Consider the following 19847-nt stretch of genomic DNA (forward strand, 5'->3'; position numbering starts at 1 on the left):
TGATAATTACAGTTTGTTTTTTTTATTTTTTTGCTTGTAATGATGAAACAGATTCCCGTCAGGCAGAAAGTGAGAGAAAGGCCTCAGTGGGCACCGGAAGTGGGGCCTGTAAATGCCCTGAAAATTTGACCTGGCTGCTAGTACCCCTGAGTGCCCTCCGTTCTGCATCCATTGGTTTGTGAATCGGCCTGTCCGCCATCGCTGCCCGCAATAACTTCAGAGAGGTAAATCTCTAACAGTGCTTAAGAAAGGCAATTTAGAAAAAGGACATCTCTGACCTCAGCTGGACTTCCTCTTTCCACTCTACCCTTCAAAACCAAAGTAGATTTTCAGCTGCATATGTTCAAACTAACGGCGGTAGAGCTCGACTAAATAGAAAAATCTTACTGATTTAGTCTTTTCTTCTTTTGAAGCTGGAAAGAACTTGCTCTTCTATTCCCCAAAAAATTCCCAAAACAAAGGTTACACCTGGACTTAAGAACTTGGTTTCGAGGGGGCTTTGGCGTCCCAAAAATTCTCTGTGACTGCTGGAAAGGGTTGTCGTAACCTTTTTGGAAAGTTCGAAAAAAAAATAAAAGTTGCAAGTTTAAGATATCCTTTTGTAACATCCGGATTATAGTTTGAGATTTAATTATGAAGCTTAAATATCATTTCTTGACCTCTATGCACCTAAAGTCCGTCATCTCTTAACCCACCCTCTCCAAAAGTCTCTTAGGAAAATATCCTTATGGCTTGAGTGGCGGACGCATGGCAAACAGGACACTCGGGTTCATTACGTTCGCAGATGCGTACGGCACACTCCATGCAAAAAAGGTTGTGCCCGCAGGGCACCAGTGCAGCTGTGACCTCGCTTTCGAAACATACCATGCACTCCCGGCTTCCAGAAATAGAGTTCCGAGTGGCATTAAGTTTGGTGAAGCCTGGCAGAGTATCGCCTTGGTTCCTCCTTGGCAAGCTAGTAAGGCTGGATTCTGGAGACCTCTGTGTGGCATTTGTCTGGATGGTGCCACTGCTCCCCGAGCGTTGCTGCTTCGTGAAGATATTTGGGGTTGGACTATTGTTTTCTTGTCCACCCCACATGGGTCCTCCAGTTTCGGCCACACCATAATATACGTCCTGTTTGTAGTTGGGAAACAAGTAGCCATAATTGAATTCATTCTGATCGTTTAGTCGTGGCGTCTCATAAACAGGTTCTGCCGGACAATCGCCAATGCAGCCTAGACTATTTTGTCTGAAGGTCGAAAGAGGTTTGCAACCGGCTGCCGTACCATGTACTCTCCAGCTCTCTGGATATCTGCTTTCCATGCCAGAATCTGGACTACTGGACAGAAAGTCATTCTCGTTATTGTATTCCAAGATTTTGCCGGTTCGTACCGCGATGTGTGTCTCAATTTCTTCTCGTGCCCGTTCTACATTTCCTGGAGCCCCAGTGATCTCAAACACCGGGTCTCTGTCACGGCTTGGAGTGATAATATAAGTGTTTGTTTGTTGCTGAATTCTCTTAATGGTAGCCCCCTTGGGTCCAACTACTAATCCAACAACTCTGTAGGGTACTCTGACACGAATTGTGACTTGACCGGGTAGAGTTGGGGCACTGCCGAAAGAGCTGCCAGCTTTATTCCGGGATGCTCTTATCATGGAAAAGTGTTCAGCGGCGGAAATGATCTCACGTCTTGCCATGGCAACGTCCTCTCGACGTCCTGTCACCATAAACACTGGCTCTTCTCCTCGAACTGGCGTCTTGATGTATGTGTTTGTTTTCGCCCTTAGTGCTTTAATTTTGCACCCTGAAAATACAAGAAAACACATTTAAATAATTTAGAAAATTTGAAGACTCGTTAAGTAAAAAATTATTGTTTTTGCATTTTTAAAATTTCCATAGCCATATAGAAAAAAACGAAAAGTAAAACAACATCATACAAACCAAAGGAATGGAAAGATTAATTTATGTAGAGAATTCTAGGCAAGGTAGTTAGCATTCTGGACATACATGTCAAAGGAGCAATGATGGTTGGCCAACTGGTCAAATCACTGCTATTGCTCAATGAGGGCAGCAACAATACAAGAAGAAAAGTTGAACAAGAGCAAAACACAATAAGGAGCCGAACTGGACAAGGCCAAGTCAAGGGAAGGGAATGGGACAGGCTGGACGAAGCAAGGGGATGGGACGGGCTGGATGAAGCAAGGGAACGGGACGGCCTGGACGGGGCAGGACGAGAGGACGAGCTGGACGAGGCCGAGGCAAGGGAACAAGACGGCCTGGACGGGGCAGGACGAGAGGACGAGCTGGACGAGGCCGAGCCAAGGGAACGGGACGGGGCAGGACGAGAGGACGAGGCCGAGCCAAGGTAACGGGACGGCCTGGACGGGGCAGGACGAGGCCGAGCCAAGGTAACGGGACGGCCTGGACGGGGCAGGACGAGGCCGAGCCAAGGTAACGGGACGGCCTGGACGGGGCAGGACGAGGCCGAGCCAAGGTAACGGGACGGCCTGGACGGGGCAGGACGAGCTGGACGAGGCCGAGCCAAGGTAACGGGACGGCCTGGACGGGGCAGGACGAGCTGGACGAGGCCGAGCCAAGGTAACGGGACGGCCTGGACGGGGCAGGACGAGCTGGACGAGGCCGAGCCAAGGTAACGGGACGGCCTGGACGGGGCAGGACGAGCTGGACGAGGCCGAGCCAAGGTAACGGGACGGCCTGGACGGGGCAGGACGAGCTGGACGAGGCCGAGCCAAGGTAACGGGACGGCCTGGACGGGGCAGGACGAGCTGGACGAGGCCGAGCCAAGGTAACGGGACGGCCTGGACGGGGCAGGACGAGCTGGACGGGGCCGAGCCAAGGGAACGGGACGGCCTGGACGGGGCGGGTCGGGCTGGACGGGGCCGAGCCAAGGGGACGGGACGGGGCCGAGCCAAGGGGACGGGACGGGGCCGAGCCAAGGGGACGGGACGGGGCCGAGCCAAGGGGACGGGACGGGGCCGAGCCAAGGGGACGGGACGGGGCCGAGCCAAGGGGACGGGACGGGGCCGAGCCAAGGGGACGGGACGGGGCCGAGCCAAGGGGACAGGGCCGAGCCAAGGGGACGGGACGGGGCCGAGCCAAGGGGACGGGACGGGGCCGAGCCAAGGGGACGGGGCCGAGCCAAGAAGACGGGACGGGGCCGAGCCAAGAAGACGGGACGGGGCCGAGCCAAGAAGACGGGACGGGGCCGAGCCAAGAAGACGGGACGGGGCCGAGCCAAGAAGACGGGACGGGGCCGAGCCAAGAAGACGGGACGGGGCCGAGCCAAGAAGACGGGACGGGGCCGAGCCAAGAAGACGGGACGGGGCCGAGCCAAGAAGACGGGACGGGGCCGAGCCAAGAAGACGGGACGGGGCCGAGCCAAGGGGACGGGACGGGGCCGAGCCAAGGGGACGGGACGGGGCCGAGCCAAGAAGACGGGACGGGGCCGAGCCAAGAAGACGGGACCGGCTGGACGGGGCCGAGCCAAGGGGACCGGCTGGACGGGGCCGAACCAAGGGGACCGGCTGGACGGGGCCGAACCAAGGGGACCGGCTGGACGGGGCCGAACCAAGGGGACCGGCTGGACGGGGCCGAACCAAGGGGACCGGCTGGACAGGGCCGAACCAAGGGGACCGGCTGGACGGGGCCGAACCAAGGGGACCGGCTGGGCAAGGCTAAGCTACGACAAGACAAGGCCGGCAGGAAAAATATCAGACCCTCATAGCTTACATGCTTATAAGGACACATTTCCACAAACAAAATCTAGCTTCTGAAAAAGCTGGGGAAAAAAAAAAAAGAACAACAGCCACACTGCCCAAACGATAAAAAAATATGAAAGTACATAAAACTGCTAGAAAAAAATAGAGTCACAAGGTTGACAACAGAAATAGAAAATAATAAACTTTATTGTACACCAACATAACATATGTATTCTCCAGACAATAGCTAGAAAATGCTCATACCTGGGAGAGAAGAGGTTAAAAAATAGGTATATGCAATGACCCGGGCTATGGGGGGCTATTAATCTAGCAACACCACCCTCCCTTCACTGCCTAGGTCTCTGTGACAGCAAACAAAGCGCACATTGTTGGCCATCTCACAAGGGTCTGCGCTCTCTAGGAAATGAAGTCTGCTTTAATAGTCTACTAAAAGCCTCAAGGTTTTTATTATAAGGGTCGTCACAACTCCCCCCCCCCTACAGATTTCAGAGGGGGTCTGCCGCTTGTCCCCATATCCTCATAAAATCAGTCTCATAAACCGAATCTCAAAGACAACATTCATAAACTGGGCCAATTATTTTGCAAGTATAACACGTGTCGTTGGAACGCCTTGACGCGGAGTAAATGGAATCCACAGCTACGAACTGTCCGATGCGTCCAGAATGACCATTTGGGTAACTGCTGTTTGTTTTAATTATACTGCTATAGACATGAAGAGTCCTATAAATTCGACAAATTTCTATAAATAAAATGGTTTAGGTTTAACATGAATTGTGGTGAACCAAGATCACCTTTGGCAAGTCTCCAATCGTAGACAGTAGACTTTAAGCTCCTAGAGGGGGGCATGTCCTACTTAACAAAAAATATCATCTAATGATTAGAGGCCTCAGGGCCAGTTTCACTTAGGAGGCCACTAAACAACAATCAAAGTACACGGCGATTGGATTGTCAGCTCTCAGACAATGACCAAAGCCACTAAAATGTTCATAAAAAGGAGTAATTTGCCAATAAAAAGTTTACTATGCAAACAAAATTCTGAAGAATTGTCTACAAAAATTAAACCATACCGTAGTATGCATATATGAGGATCACCTCTCCTATTTTGACCTGATAAATCCTTCCCAAAAATAGTTCATCAAGATGCGGGGGGCAAATTTAATTTAGGACAAATGTATAGACTCGGGCCATGTCAGCTACTCGTACACAGCCATATTATCTTCTAATCAATCTTAATGACATAACAATAAGGACGCAAATTACCAAGCCTCATTGCCGTAAATATTGGTTTAGTCAACACAAAACTAAATGCCAACGACTCATGCCCTACATTTTCCAAGATGACAATTATCTAAACAAAGGTCGTATAAGCATCTATGTCCTGAAATATGACCATAAAATGGCGGACACCTCTCTACCTTTCACATTTTAATTTGGGTGAAACTACAAACCATCATGCAGGACTTTACAGAGAAAGTAACCAGAAGCTTACCCTATCTTCTTTTCCTCAGCTTTTTTTTTATTCTATTTGAGTTTTAACCCTAAATAACGCCTGAAAATAGAAAGGATTGTCCGCTGACTGTCCGGGCCACGAACAGGTTAACTGTAACGGTCTGAGAGTCTCACTTGCTGCAAGAAGGTTGAATTAATCCCTTCTGAAAAGGCCTCATTCTCTGGGGAGGGCGTGAGGGGGCCAGAGACGGCCACAAAGGATTTCTTAGAATCTCACCAAAGCTGTGCGAATGGGACAGGACTGGCACTGCGCACAATGTCTGTCTATATCCATACGTAAAACACATATGGAGGGCTGTACGCCATAAGCCGAGTCAACAACAGCATATGTCCCATATCATCAGTCTCCATTAGGCAGCAGTATTTGACCTCTTTGGGATATTTTCACAAGGGGACTAGATAATCTGAAGAGTAAAAGGTCCTTCTACCTCAGACAAAGCAACATCTCTGATACATTCGAGGTTTACTAGAGATTATTGTCAGCTGTGAGGTCTCCTCCCATACACCTGTCCTACAGTATTGTCATACATCACATTTTCTATCATAGACTTCAAACTTCTCACATAATAGATGTCGGCCTAAAGAGTTAGGTGCCATGATCAAAACATTGGCTTAAAGGAAATGTTTAATTAGAGGCTGAAAGTTGGTTAATCACTAAGCCTCAGTCCAACTGGGCTAGACTTGTTGCTAGGCAGTGTCCTCTTAGCAACCAGACAAGCCTTTTTAGTCTGCTTGACATTTGTAAGAAAAGAAAAAAGCAGGTCGATAATGGTCAAGTGATGCCATTACCCATCTCAGGCTGCGTTATTTGTCAGAGCAGCTCCTTGAACTGAATGTGGTTTGATGAGAACTTCCCGTAAAATACATGACCACCGTCTTAGCATGAGACTGACGCCATTATTTCAGGACAAGAAAACAAAGACCGGTAAGGACCACTGGAGAGTCGGTACTGGCCCTTCCTCAGTAAATGCAAAATAGCCAACACAAGGGTTGTCACTGAGGTTTCTTCAGACTCTTGGACAGCAATCTGTCATTACAGTTTTCTGCCGTGAAATGACAAATCACTGCTGTCATTTCAGAAAAGCCATGCTTTTACTAGGGCTCCTAGCTAACACTGGATAGACAAATAATTTTTATTGATGATAAACCTCACAGACATCCCAATGCCGCTTACCCTTAGGGGAAAAGGACCAGCCAGCGAAAAGCCAAACCTATTAGGCTCCCTATGTACGAGGTAGATCTAGGCTTTCCTCAGATCTTTCTCTGACAATAATCCATGACCCTTTTGGTATCAGCTTTATCCTTACCTGAAAAGTTTCTTTTACTTTGATAATTATTGCTAAAACTGTTTGTCACACACAAAAATTAACAAAAATTAGTAAAAAAATAAAATAAATTTGTAAAAGCAACCTATTTTATCCAACTACTGACACCGCTTGAGCCAAACTAAACAACAATTAATTTCCCAACTTACGATGTGCTCCAAAACAATCCAGCCACCACTTACGTGATAATCCATCATGTGTTATTCAAAATTGCTTATTTAGGGAGCCATATCGTCTCCACCTTACCTAACAAGATATGGCGGTTTTGACAATGGCAAAGTTTTGTATTAGGGGTCATGTGGATCGATAGTGCACTCCCCAAATCATCCTGCCACGAAGAACAAGGAGGACATGTTTGAACTTACTTGACACTATCTTCTTAATAGATGGAGGTGGCAAATACTTCTCCTTGAGTCATTTTTAAAGGCTAAAATTGGCTTTAGTCGAGGTTGGCCAGCAGCCAAGAGAAGATCAACAAGAAAAGGATCGAGAGGGTGATGGAGGAGTGTCGTGAGATGAATGGATTGCCCAATGCACAACTAAGGAGCATCCTAATATTCTTACTGATATTTGCTTTTGCTCCCAACTAAAAATTGATCGTCGTAACCTTGTCTCTAAGGAGTAAAGGGTGCTTTACACGCTGCAACATCGCTACCAATATATCGTTGGGGCCATGTTGTTAGTGACGCACAGCCGATGCCGGTAGCGACATCGCAGAGTGTGACACCAAGGAGCGACGATCAACGATCGAAAAATCGTTCAAAAACAGTGATCATTGACACGCCAATCCTTTCCTTAATATCGCTGCTGCCACCGGTACGATTTAATTCGTCGTTCGTGCGGTACCACACATCGCTATGTGTGACACCACAGGAACGAGGAACATCTCCTTACCTGCGTCCACCGGCAATGAGGAAGAAAGGAAGTGGGCGGGATATTACATCTCGCTCATCTTTGCCCCTCCGCTTCTATTGGGCGGCTGCTTAGTGACGTCACTATGACGCCGAACGCACCTCCCCCTTGAAGGAGGGATTGTTCGGCGGTCACGGCGACGTCGTTGACAAGGTATGTGTGTGTGACGCTGTCGTAGCGATAATGTTCGCTACGGCAGCGATCACCAAACGTCGCACGAGCGACGGAGGCGGGTGCTATCGCGCACGACATCGCTAGCGTGTAAAGCATCCTTAAGTCACCACCTAGTCAATCATGCACCTCTCTTTAATTCACACTGGTGTCGACTACAACCCTCGCACGCCCACGAGGTCATAAGACATGCTACTGTCAAGAAGTCAAAACAATATCCGAAGATAAATTTCCTTATTAAAAATAAATTGAATGACACATCACATCATCTGCCTTCCTCCCATACAGTCGAGGAACCCGAGAGGTTTCACCGTCTAGTCAACAAAGACCATCAAAGTCTATTCTATGAGGATCATGCATGATTATCTCTTGTGGTTTGCCCGACCTGGTGTTGTTTCTCAACAATCTCAATCCTCTTGATGAAGAAGTGCCCTATTCATTGGATGAGTCAACCAGGCATGACGTGAAGATAAAAAAAAAAAAATTCTGTCTCCCAAAGGACAATAGAAAGGGTCAACAAGGGCCCCTTGTCACAGAGGTGGGCACAGCCTATCGATTCTACGTTCCAAGTAACTATATCCTATGTGATCGAGATAGCGTAGTGGCCAGATGGTCGCACGTCTCATATTGCAGGAAAATAAATTGTAGTAACTAGATGTCTTACTGTCAGATATAAACTATCTGGAAAAGGTCCATAAGATTAAAAAAAAAGTAGCCACCTTTTTTGGAGTAATAAAACTTATAAATATAAACTTTTTTTTTTATTTAACCCTTTCCTACCATGATTTTCCAAATTTCAAACAATTAACCAACTTTTGAAATGTTACCAAGTCAACCATCAACCAAAGATTTGTCAAATTCTTCTAGATGTTATCGTGACAAAATCATACACAAGCTTTTTAATATGCAGAATAAGAAAGAAGATCAGAAGCCCCATCGAAAAGGCCAAGGTCAAGAGTACAAACGGGAGGCATCTGCCAATTTTTTTGAGGAATAAGAACTTTTGTCAAATTTTAATAAGTATAAAGCTAGAGAAATCATTCAAAATTGCCGAGGGAGGGGGGGGCTTACAAAATTTAGTTCATGTTTAAAGAGTTAAGAGAAAAGGGCAGTAGGTGTCACCCCAACTTTGTATCAAAGTGTGCCGTGTGTTTACCAACACTGCGCCTGCTCCATTGACCGCGTGAGTATGTCGCTGCCAACTATCGCCACGCCCCACCAATGCCACCGCCCTATCTCAGCCACCAATGGCAAAATCATCCTATCAGAGTGATGACTGATATAATTGCTAGGATCTAGGTTTCTAAGGGGGTGCTGCAGAGAGTCATTAAGATCTATAGACGCAGCGCCAAGCCACGTGCATGCCAATGCTGCCAACGTAGAGATCCCTGGAATATTCTGAATAAAGCAGGTTCATTCATTTTGCCGAAAATTCACAATGAACCGCTACTCTAAGGGAGAAATTGTAACGTAACGTAAAACCAGACCCCTTCGGTTCCGTTCGGAATCCCTCATTATTGGGGGTCATGAAAATCGGTAATTTACGAGACTGATATTTAGACTTGTAAATTCACACGTCCCTTATATATCACCGCCTTCTTGTATGTTGGCTTTCCATGACATGCAGTCACTCCCACCCAAGAATCGATTCCCGACACAATAGGCATCTTGTCATACCGAAGACTGGTTATCCATCCAGAGACAAGGTTAACATTAATTTCTAAAAAAAAGATAACATTTTTCTCCTTTTATGATCCTTTTACCCAAAATTATCAAAATTATTAAAAAAAAATAAAAAAAAAAATCACAGGATAGCTAAAAAATGTCAGATATCAAAACCGATCTATGACAAACTGTCTAAAAAAAAAGAAAAACAAAACAAAAAAACGGAGAAACAGCAACCCCCACCCCCTCGATTTCCTAAACGTCTGCTTCTCTCCTCTGCAATGCCTTCCCAGAAACACGCATGGCTCTCTTCGCGACTGTAAAATAAGGACCACACCCCCCTAACTGTTCTCGCTACAACCTGCGCATACCGCGCACAGGAAAAAAAAATGGTGCAAATTCTACCTTTTGTCTCATAAGATAACAAAGGCTGTTAACCGGTAGACCTTTAATAAATTGAATATTTGTTGGAAAAATAAAATCGAGATTTCCGTAAAGTTTACACATCGAATCTGAAAAAAAAAAAAATCTATTTTTTTTGGACATCAGAGTGGTCTCGGAGAAAAAAAATCGGTTACTAGAAACACCCACTTTCAAGAGTTATGGAGAATCCTGCGCCACTTTCGGAGTAATATTGAACATCTCCGTGGTCCCTTTGTTCACAAGTAGCAGCCACGCATGTTTATTTTTTTGTTATAACTGTCTTACATAGTGGGGGGTTTTTTTTGGGGGGGGGGGGCATCTTAAAATACATCCTCCTGAGGATTTAATCATTCCTTAGACTCAGATGAATTATTTAAATTAGCCTCACGCTGTGCTCGTTCTTGGAGCCAAATCCAAGTGACGACACTGGCTGGATGGTGGACTGGATGATATGCAGCATGGTGGGCAGGATTTTATTTTGTTGCTCCTCCAGACAAAAGCTGGGACAATTTCTGCATCTCCATAGCACATGTGCAGAAGAGAAAAGTCTATATATCTCCAGACAAAGAGCCTGCAAAACCTCACTTCCTGCACTACAGCATGCTACTGCTGCACCACCACGCACAGGTTGATTGGTGCCTTGCAGGCATGAAAATTTAGGAATGCACAGTGCAAAACTGACCAAACACAATAATAATGGCTGGAAGAGAACAATGCCTTCTCGTCTAGCACGGTAGATCCCCACCGCCTGCAGTTGCATAATTTGACAAGTTCTACAACTCGTCGTCTCCACAGCCATTTCCGAGACACAACGACTGAGAACGAGACACACAAATAATCGCTGTTACTACGAGAGTTTCGTGACACGCTGTCTGCTCCACATAATGAGCAGGCAAGGCTTTGTTGTAGCACCCACCGTCTCAATCACATGGCGACCACGGTTCATTTGTGTTTTGGTACCCAATGCCATCTCCATCACCCAGGCCTCCTGTTGGGGGTGAGGTGTTTTTTTGGAACAAGCTTTGGCCATGAATCGAAAAGGAAGCATGGCTTCATAACAACCATGACGATGACATGTGCACCACCGAACAAAGACCCAAAAAGACAGGTGTTGTGGACAATATGTCAAGTTTGTCGAAATCTTACAATATACTTAGTAGGAACGAAACCTATTTTGTGGGCTCAAGCGATAGAGAGTAGAGCTTTCAAAGTGGGTGTGTGAGGCAAGATGGAGAAGGGGGTCAGAGCAACATAAAGAACTTCAAAACACAACCTCTTCATGCCCAGCCATGGCAATGTCTAAATGTCCGTAACACCAGCAAAAACTACGAAAAGCACCACAAAGGACAATGCGAAATTGATGGTGATGTCATATCATCCATCATTCTAGGAAAGGCAGGTTTTTGTTAAAGGGGGTGGGGATGAGGGGTCCGAAGAACATGGCACTCACTACTGCAGCCCCCCACGTTTTCCTCCCGATATCCGCAGAGGGTAAAGGTTACATACACAACACCAAAGGCCAACACTTTTTGCTAAATGTGCCATTGGACTCTCAAAAACTAAATATCCTCCAACCTCCTAACCCATATTGTTGACATAGTAGCCCTGACTCCCAAACTGTCCAGACCGATCACATTTCAAGACCCCATCCTGGAATTTCGGAGGTGATGATGCCAAGCACAGATGCAGATAAGGAGCTCCTGCACACACCCACCAAAAACTTCTCTCCTGGTACCAGACTTTCTAGAAACACAAAGGGCCTCTCCTAAGTATTGGGGACCTTGTTGCCCCTCGTTGCCTTTGTTGACCGTATTTTTCTATTCGGGGTGGTTTTTTGTGGAGAACAAGCTCTGTGGGTCAGATTTATTTCCTCCCTACGTACCGTCTCAACAACAGATATCGGTCTATGGTGCCCTTTTCAGAGTGCCAAGAGCATTTCTTTATTTTGTCATCAATGTCACCCCATTGTAGGAATTGGGCTGAAGTGTTTGGTGGTGCGGGATCCATCCATCCATCCTGATTGGGGACGCTTGTGTGCAGAGAAGGTGGGTGTGGTATCGGTTTAACCCTGACAAGTCCTCCCCTAATCCCTGTAGCCGAGAACAAAAGCCTGGCTTCAAAAATAAGGCTCCAGCCAGCTGTATGCTCCAAGCCACCATCACAACCGAAACAAGTTATGGCCCAACTCCGAAGAGCCATCATCACATGATAAGCAAGGAAGTTGTGAGGGTCCCAAAGTCATAAAAGAACATCTCCTCTCTTTCCTGGACACTAGGACCCCTCCTCCTCCTTCTTCCCTCCAACCATCAGGACTTCTGACTCCTAAACAAAGGCGACAATCTGCCGTAGTGGGCATCATGCCCTAAAGCCCTGACCCAGTCCAAAAGTCTGAGAGCCATGAAGCCCTGGACCAAGTGCACAGTGCAGGCTGCAGCTCTCGGCGGCCAGACTGCAGCAGCTATCCTTACATAAACTTTTCCCACAGCATCTCTCAGGAAATGCCCACATGCCGGAGACAATGGAAAGAGTGCGAGACAACAAAAGAATCCGCCAACTAGCCCTGCCACATGGAAGAACCCAACACAACACCACCCTGCGTGCCCCACACACAGCAGCTAGCCCCCCCAAAACCCCAACTGCACCAACACCCCTCTCACCCCCCCCCCCCCCCCCAAAAAAATAATAAAAAAAAACAAAAACAAAAAAATGCATGAAGCAACATAAAGACAGGGCAGGCGCACATCAGATGGCCAGTACCAGGGGGTGTGTATGGATGACAACGTCCCCAAACAAAGGGAGCACAAGTTTTTTGGGTGCAGCAGGGAAGGGGGGATGGTAGGGTACAATCAAAGGGTGCAAAAAGGGAACAAAACAAAGACCCCTCCCCCTTCCCAAATAATGTAAGGTATGGGATGGTGCTACAATGTATCAGCCTGCAAACAAAGCATGCATGTGCGAGTTGTGTATTGTCTGGAGCCCAGACAAAGCAGCAGCCACCGCCGCCCCCCCCAGGGCAGCAGGTAAGGCTCTGGCATGGGGAACCCCCCCAGGTGCCCCCACATGGTGCAATGATGGAGACAAAGGAGCTCACTCACCTTGTCTGCCCACAATCTCAGCCACGTGTTCGGAGCTGGGCACTGGCACACACTCTGTGGTGTTGGAACTCTTCAGCCTCAGCTCTGCCTCCTTGTACAGGGCACACAGCTTGCTCTCCCCGGATTTCTGGGGGTGCTGTCCGCTGCTGGAGCTGTTGGTGCTGCTGCTGTTATTGTTGTTGTTGGTGTCTTCTTCTGTCTCTCCCAGACCCAGGAGGCAGAGTTGGTCCAGGGCAATCTGCAGAGCTCTGTCATCCTCCAGCACCCTGTCCTTGGTGAGGTCTGCCATGCCATGCCCATTCCTTTCCATCATCCCTGATACCACCAGGCTAGGCATGGCTAACAAAGGCTAGGGAACAAAGAAGAGGGGCAAGAGAGAGGAACCAGAGGAGAGAGAGAGAGGGAGACAGTGGGAGAGGAGGAGGGAGGAGGCAGGCTGGTCCACCCTCCTCCTGCTCTCCCCTGCTCCTCCTCCTGCTCTCCCCTGCTCCTCCTCCTGCTCTCCCCTGCTCCTCCTCCTGCTCTCCCCTGCTCCTCCTCTCCTCCTCCTCTCCTCTTCCTCCTCCTCCTGGCAGCAGCGTGCAGGGAAACTCTTTTGTTTGAAATTCCCTGCCTGCTCCATGACTGGCATCCCGAAGCATGCTGGGAGTTGTAGTTCTTCAGAGGGGAGTGATGAAACAAGGGGGGGGTGGGGGAGCGCTGTTATCTAAGTTTTTTTTAGACGTGATTGGAGTGAAGTTTTGGGAAACTGAGCGGATGGGAGATGGGATGAGTTGGAGGTTATTTGGATGTCGGAACAGATGGGGAGAGAAAGAATAGGCGGTTGATATCGGTAGAGTTGAGAGGACTGGCCGGCAGAAGGGAGCCCAGGAGAGGGGACTGGCCGGCAGAAGGGAATCTGGGTGAGGGGACTGGCTGGCAGAGAGAAGCCCAGGAGAGGGGACTGGCCGGCAGAGGGGAGCCCAGGAGAGGGGACTGGCTGGCAGAGAGAAGCCCAGGAGAGGGGACTGGCCGGCAGAGGGGAGCCCAGGAGAGGGGACTGGCCGGCAGAGGGGAGCCCAGGAGAGGGGACTGGCTGGCAGAGAGAAGCCCAGGAGAGGGGACTGGCTGGCAGAGAGAAGCCCAGGAGAGGGGACTGGCCGGCAGAGGGGAGCCCAGGAGAGGGGACTGGCCGGCAGAGGGGAGCCCAGGAGAGGGGGACTGGCCGGCAGAGGGGAGCCCAGGAGAGGGGACTGGCCGGCAGAGGGGAGCCCAGGAGAGGGGACTGGCTGGCAGAGGGGAGCCCAGGAGAGGGGACTGGCCGGCAGAGAGAAGCCCAGGAGAGGGGACTGGCCGGCAGAGGGGAGCCCAGGAGAGGGGACTGGCTGGCAGAGAGAAGCCCAGGAGAGGGGACTGGCCGGCAGAGAGAAGCCCAGGAGAGGGGACTGGCCGGCAGAGGGGAGCCCAGGAGAGGGGACTGGCTGGCAGAGGGGAGCCCAGGAGAGGGGACTGGCCGGCAGAGGGGAGCCCAGGAGAGGGGACTGGCCGGCAGAAGGGAATCTGGGTGAGGGGACTGGCTGGCAGAGAGAAGCCCAGGAGAGGGGACTGGCTGGCAGAGAGAAGCCCAGGAGAGGGGACTGGCCGGCAGAGGGGAGCCCAGGAGAGGGGACTGGCTGGCAGAGGGGAGCCCAGGAGAGGGGACTGGCCGGCAGAGGGGAGCCCAGGAGAGGGGACTGGCTGGCAGAAGGGAGCCCATGAGAGGGGACTGGCTGGCAGAGAGAAGCCCAGGAGAGGGGACTGGCCGGCAGAGGGGAGCCCAGGAGAGGGGACTGGCTGGCAGAGGGGAGCCCAGGAGAGGGGACTGGCTGGCAGAGAGAAGCCCAGGAGAGGGGACTGGCCGGCAGAGAGAAGCCCAGGAGAGGGGACTGGCCGGCAGAGGGGAGCCCAGGAGAGGGGACTGGCTGGCAGAGGGGAGCCCAGGAGAGGGGACTGGCCGGGCAGAGGGGAGCCCAGGAGAGGGGACTGGCCGGCAGAGGGGAGCCCAGGAGAGGGGACTGGCCGGCAGAAGGGAATCTGGGTGAGGGGACTGGCTGGCAGAGAGAAGCCCAGGAGAGGGGACTGGCTGGCAGAGAGAAGCCCAGGAGAGGGGACTGGCCGGCAGAGGGGAGCCCAGGAGAGGGGACTGGCTGGCAGAGGGGAGCCCAGGAGAGGGGACTGGCCGGCAGAAGGGAATCTGGGTGAGGGGGACTGGCTGGCAGAGAGAAGCCCAGGAGAGGGGACTGGCTGGCAGAGAGAAGCCCAGGAGAGGGGGACTGGCCGGCAGAGGGGAGCCCAGGAGAGGGGACTGGCTGGCAGAGGGGAGCCCAGGAGAGGGGACTGGCCGGCAGAGGGGAGCCCAGGAGAGGGGACTGACTGGCAGAGGGGAGCCCAGGAGAGGGGACTGGCCGGCAGAGGGGAGCCCAGGAGAGGGGACTGGCCGGCAGAGGGGAGCCCAGGAGAGGGGACTGGCTGGCAGAGAGAAGCCCAGGAGAGGGGGACTGGCCGGCAGAGGGGAGCCCAGGAGAGGGGACTGGCCGGCAGAGGGGAGCCCAGGAGAGGGGACTGGCCGGCAGAGGGGAGCCCAGGAGAGGGACTGGCTGGCAGAGGGGAGCCCAGGAGAGGGGACTGGCGGCAGAGGGGAGCCCAGGAGAGGGGACTGGCCGGCAGAAGGGAATCTGGGTGAGGGGGACTGGCTTGCAGAGGGGAGCCCAGGAGAGGGGACTGGCCAGCAGAGGGGAGCCCAGGAGAGGGGGACTGGCTGGCAGAGGGGAGCCCAGGAGAGGGGACTGGCGGCAGAGGGAAGCCCAGGAGAGGGGACTGGCCGGCAGAGGGGAGCCCAGGAGAGGGGACTGGCCGGCAGAGGGGAGCCCAGGAGAGGGGACTGGCCGGCAGAGGGGAGCCCAGGAGAGAGGACTGGCTGGCAGAGGGGATCCCAGGAGAGGGAACTGGCCGGCAGAGGGGAGCCCAGGAGAGGGGACTGGCTGGCAGAGGGGAGCCCAGGAGAGGGGACTGGCCGGCAGAGGGGATCCCAGGAGAGGGGACTGGCCGGCAGAGGGGAGCCCAGGAGAGGGGACTGGCCGGCAGAGGGGAGCCCAGGAGAGGGGACTGGCTGGCAGAGGGGAGCCCAGGAGAGGGGACTGGCCGGCAGAGGGGAGCCCAGGAGAGGGGACTGGCCGGCAGATGGGAGCCCAGGAGAGGGGACTTGCCGGCAGAGGGGAGCCCAGGAGAGGGGACTGGCCGGCAGAGGGGAGCCCAGGAGAGGGGACTGGCCGGCAGAGGGGAGCCCAGGAGAGGGGACTGGCCGGCAGAGGGGAGGCCCAGAAGAGAGGACTGGCTGGCAGAGGGGATCCCAGGAGAGGGGGACTGGCCGGCAGAGGGGAGCCCAGGAGAGGGGGACTGGCCGGCAGAGGGGAGCCCAGGAGAGGGGACTGGCCGGCAGAGGGGAGCCCAGGAGAGGGGACTGGCCGGCAGAGGGGAGCCCAGGAGAGGGGACTGGCTGGCAGAGGGGAGCCCAGGAGAGGGGACTGGCCGGGGTGAGGGGAGCCCAGGAGAGGGCACTGGCTGGCAGAGGGGGAGCCCAGGAGAGGGGACTGGCCGGGTGAGGGGAGCCCAGGAGAGGGGACTGGCTGGCAGAGGGGACTGGCCGGCAGGGGGGAATCTGGGTGAGGGGGACTGGCTGGCAGAGGGAAGCCAGGAGAGGGGACTGGCTGGCAGAGGGGAGCCCAGGAGAGGGGACTGGCCGCAGAAGGGATCCCAGGAGAGGGGACTGGCCGGCAGAGGGGAGCCCAGGAGAGGGGACTGGCCGGCAGAGGGGAGCCCAGGAGAGGGGACTGGCCGGCAGAGGGGAGCCCAGGAGAGGGGACTGGCCGCAGAGGGGGAGCCCAGGAGAGGGGACTGGCTGGCAGAGGGGAGCCCAGGAGAGGGGACTGGCCGGCAGGGAGCCGGGGAGGCCAGGAGAGGGGGACTGGCTGGCAGAGGGGAGCCCGGAGAGGGGACTGGCTGGCAGAGGGGAGCCCAGGAGAGGGGACTGGCCGGGTGAGGGGAGCCCAGGAGAGGGGACTGGCCGGGTGGGGGAGCCAGGAGAGGGGACTGGCCGGGTGAGGGGAGCCCAGGAGAGGGGACTGGCCGGCAGAGGGGAGCCCGGGTGAGGGGACTGGCTGGCAGAGGGGAACCGGGTGAGGGGACTGGCTGGCAGAGGGGAGCCCGGGTGAGGGGACTGGCCGGCAGAGGGGAGCCCGGATGAGGGGACTGGCTGGCAGAGGGGAGCCTGGGTGAGGGGGCTGGCTGGCAGATGGGAGCCCGGGTGAGGGAACTGGCCGAAAGAAGGGAACTGGGTGAGGTGACTGGCTGGCAGAAAGGAACCGGGTGAGGCGACTGGCTGGCAGAGGGGAACCTAGGTGAGGCGACTGGCTGGCAGAGGGGAGCCCAGGAGAGGGGACTGGCCGGGTGAGGGGAGCCCAGGAGAGGGGACTGGCCGGCAGAGGGGAGCCCAGGAGAGGGGACTGGCCGGGTGAGGGGAGCCGGGTATGGGGACTGGCCGGCAGAGGGGAGCCCGGGTGAGTGGCCTGGCCGGCAGAGGGGAGCTCAGGAGAGGGGACTGGCCAGCAGAGGGGAACCCCGGTGAGGGGACTGGCTGGCAGAGGGGAACCGGGTGAAGCGACTGGCCGGCAGAGGGGAACCAGGGTGAGGCGACTGGCCGGCAGAGGGCAACCTGGGTGAGGCGACTGGCCGGCAGAGGGGAGCCCGGGTGAGGCGACTGGCCAACAGAGACGAGACTGGCTGGCAGAGGGGAGCCCGGGTGAGGAGACTGGCCGGCAGAGAGGAGACTGGCCGGCAGAGGGGAACCCGAGTGAGGGGGCTGGCCGGCAGAGGGGAGCCCGGGTGAGGGGGCTGGCCGGCAGAGGGGGAGCCCGGTGTGAGGGGGCTGGCCGGCAGAGGGGAGCCCGGGTGAGGGGGCTGGCCGGCAGAGGGGAGCCCGGGTGAGGGGCTGGCCGGCAGAGGGGAGCCCGGGTGAGGGGGCTGGCCGGCAGAGGGGAGCCCGGGGTGAGGGGGACTGGCCGGCAGAGGGGAGTCCGGATGAGGGGACTGGCCGGCAGAGGGGGAGTCCGGATGAGGGGACTGGCCGGCAGAGGGGAGCCCGGATGAAGGGACTGGCTGGCAGAGGGGAGCCCGGATGAGGGGACTGGCTGGCAGAGGGGAGCCTGGGTGAGGAGGGGACTGGCCGGCAGAGGGGAGCCTGGGTGAGGGGACTGGCTGGCAGAGGGGAGCCCGGATGAGGGGACTGGCTGGCAGAGGGGAGCCTGGGTGAGTGGACTCGCTGGCAGAGGGGAGCCTGGGTGAGGGGACTGGCCGAAAGAAGGGAACTGGGTGAGTTGACTGGCTGGCAGAAAGGAACCGGGTGAGGCGACCTGGCTGTCAGAGGGGTACCTGGGTGAGGCGACTGGCTGGCAGAGGGGAGCCTTGGTGAGGAGACTGGCCGGCAGAGGGGAATCTGGGTGAGGGGACTGGCCGGCAGAAGGGAATCTGGGTGAGGGGACTAGCCAGCAAAGGGGAGCCCGGGTAAGGGGACTAACCGGTAGGGAAGCCCGGATGTGGGGACTGGCCGGTAGAGGGGAGCCCAGGTGAGGGGACTTTCAAGTTCAGGAGGCAAGTTAGGGGGGGTCCGTGGAGTTGAATGATTGAGATTGTAGTGGTTGTAGAAAAAAAGAAAAGTGAGTTGGATGGATAGAGGGGAGCCTGGGTGAGGGGACTAGCTGGCAGAGAGGAGCCCAGGTGAGGGGACTTGTTAGCAGAGAGGAACCCAGGTGACGGGACTGACTGGCAGACGGGAGCCTGGGTGAGGGGACTAGCCGGGGAGACGATTAAGGAAACTGTCCGGTAGACGGGATCCCGGGTGAGGGGATTGGCCAGTAGAGGGGATCCCGGGGTGAGGGGATTGGCCGGTAGAGTGGATCCCGGGTGAGGGGACTGGCCGACAGAGGGGAGGGAACCAAGGTGAGGGGACTGACTGGCAGACAGGAGCCGGGTGAGGGGACTGGCGGCAGAGGGGAGCCCGGGTGAGTGGACTAGCCGGTAGACGGGAGCCCGGTTGAGGGGACTGGCCGGTAGCTGGGAGCCTGGTTGAGGGGACTGGCCGGCGGAGGGGAGCCCGGATGAGAAGTCTGGCCGGCAGAGGGGAGTATGGGTGACGGGACTGACTGGCAGATGGGAGCCCGGGTGAGGGAACTGGCCGGTAGAGAGGAGCCCATGTGAGAGGATTTGGCGTCAGAGGGGAACCCAGATGAGAGGACTGACTGGCAGATGGGAGCCCAGATGAGTGGACTAGCCGGTAGACGGGAGCCCGGTTGAGGGGACTGACTGGCAGATGCGAGCCCTGGTGAGTGGACTAGGCGGTAGACGGGAGCCCGGTTGAGGGGACTGGCCGGTAGACGGGAGCCCGGTTGAGGGGACTGGCCGGCAGAGGGGAGCCTGGGTGACATGTCTGGCTGGCATAGGGGAGCCTTGGTGAGGGGACTAACTGGCAGATGGGAGCCTGGATGAGGATGTGCCGCCCAGGGTTATGGGGTACTCGGTCCCGGGCAGTGTACTATTGGGATGTGTCACTGGGTGGCCGTTGCCCGATTCCGTGACCCTGGTGTCGCTTTTAAAAGGGGTTTATATACAAGGGAATGTTCAATAAAGTTTATGTTGTGACGCCACTTGCGGGTTGCGGTTATGGTGATGGAACCACCGCTGCACAGTTGTTCCACTGGGACTGATGAGATGGCAGTTGGGTGTTGGGCCTCCGCAAGTAGGGCCAGAGCCCCAGGGGATAGGTGATGGAGTTAGGAGCGGGAATAAGGTAGGCCATATGAGGGTTGATGTTTAATTGTTTCTTTTTTTCTCACTGTAGGTGGTAACTGGTACCCAGAGGAAGGCTGGCATTCACCTCTGGTTCCCTTAGTCCCCAGTGCCGGTTGGTGACCTGATGGCTTCTTTCCCCTGCACCTTTCTTGAGTTGCTGGTC

The 19847-nt window shown here is 54.4% G+C and overlaps 1 protein-coding gene across 1 annotated transcript; it reads right to left on the bottom strand.

Moving 5' to 3' along the window:
- Positions 1-711: 711 nt before the first annotated feature.
- On the bottom strand, positions 712-13160 carry MEX3A (mex-3 RNA binding family member A). The gene is made up of 2 exons (XM_075330064.1): positions 12824-13160; positions 712-1787 (listed from the first exon to the last, which is right to left on the bottom strand). The coding sequence occupies exons 1-2, from the start codon at positions 13158-13160 to the stop codon at positions 712-714; spliced, it is 1413 nt and encodes a 470-aa protein (XP_075186179.1).
- Between the last annotated feature and the right edge of the window lie 6687 nt (positions 13161-19847).

The sequence above is a fragment of the Anomaloglossus baeobatrachus genome, chromosome 12 (genome assembly GCF_048569485.1).
Source record: "Anomaloglossus baeobatrachus isolate aAnoBae1 chromosome 12, aAnoBae1.hap1, whole genome shotgun sequence".
Classification (NCBI taxonomy): domain Eukaryota; kingdom Metazoa; phylum Chordata; class Amphibia; order Anura; family Aromobatidae; genus Anomaloglossus; species Anomaloglossus baeobatrachus.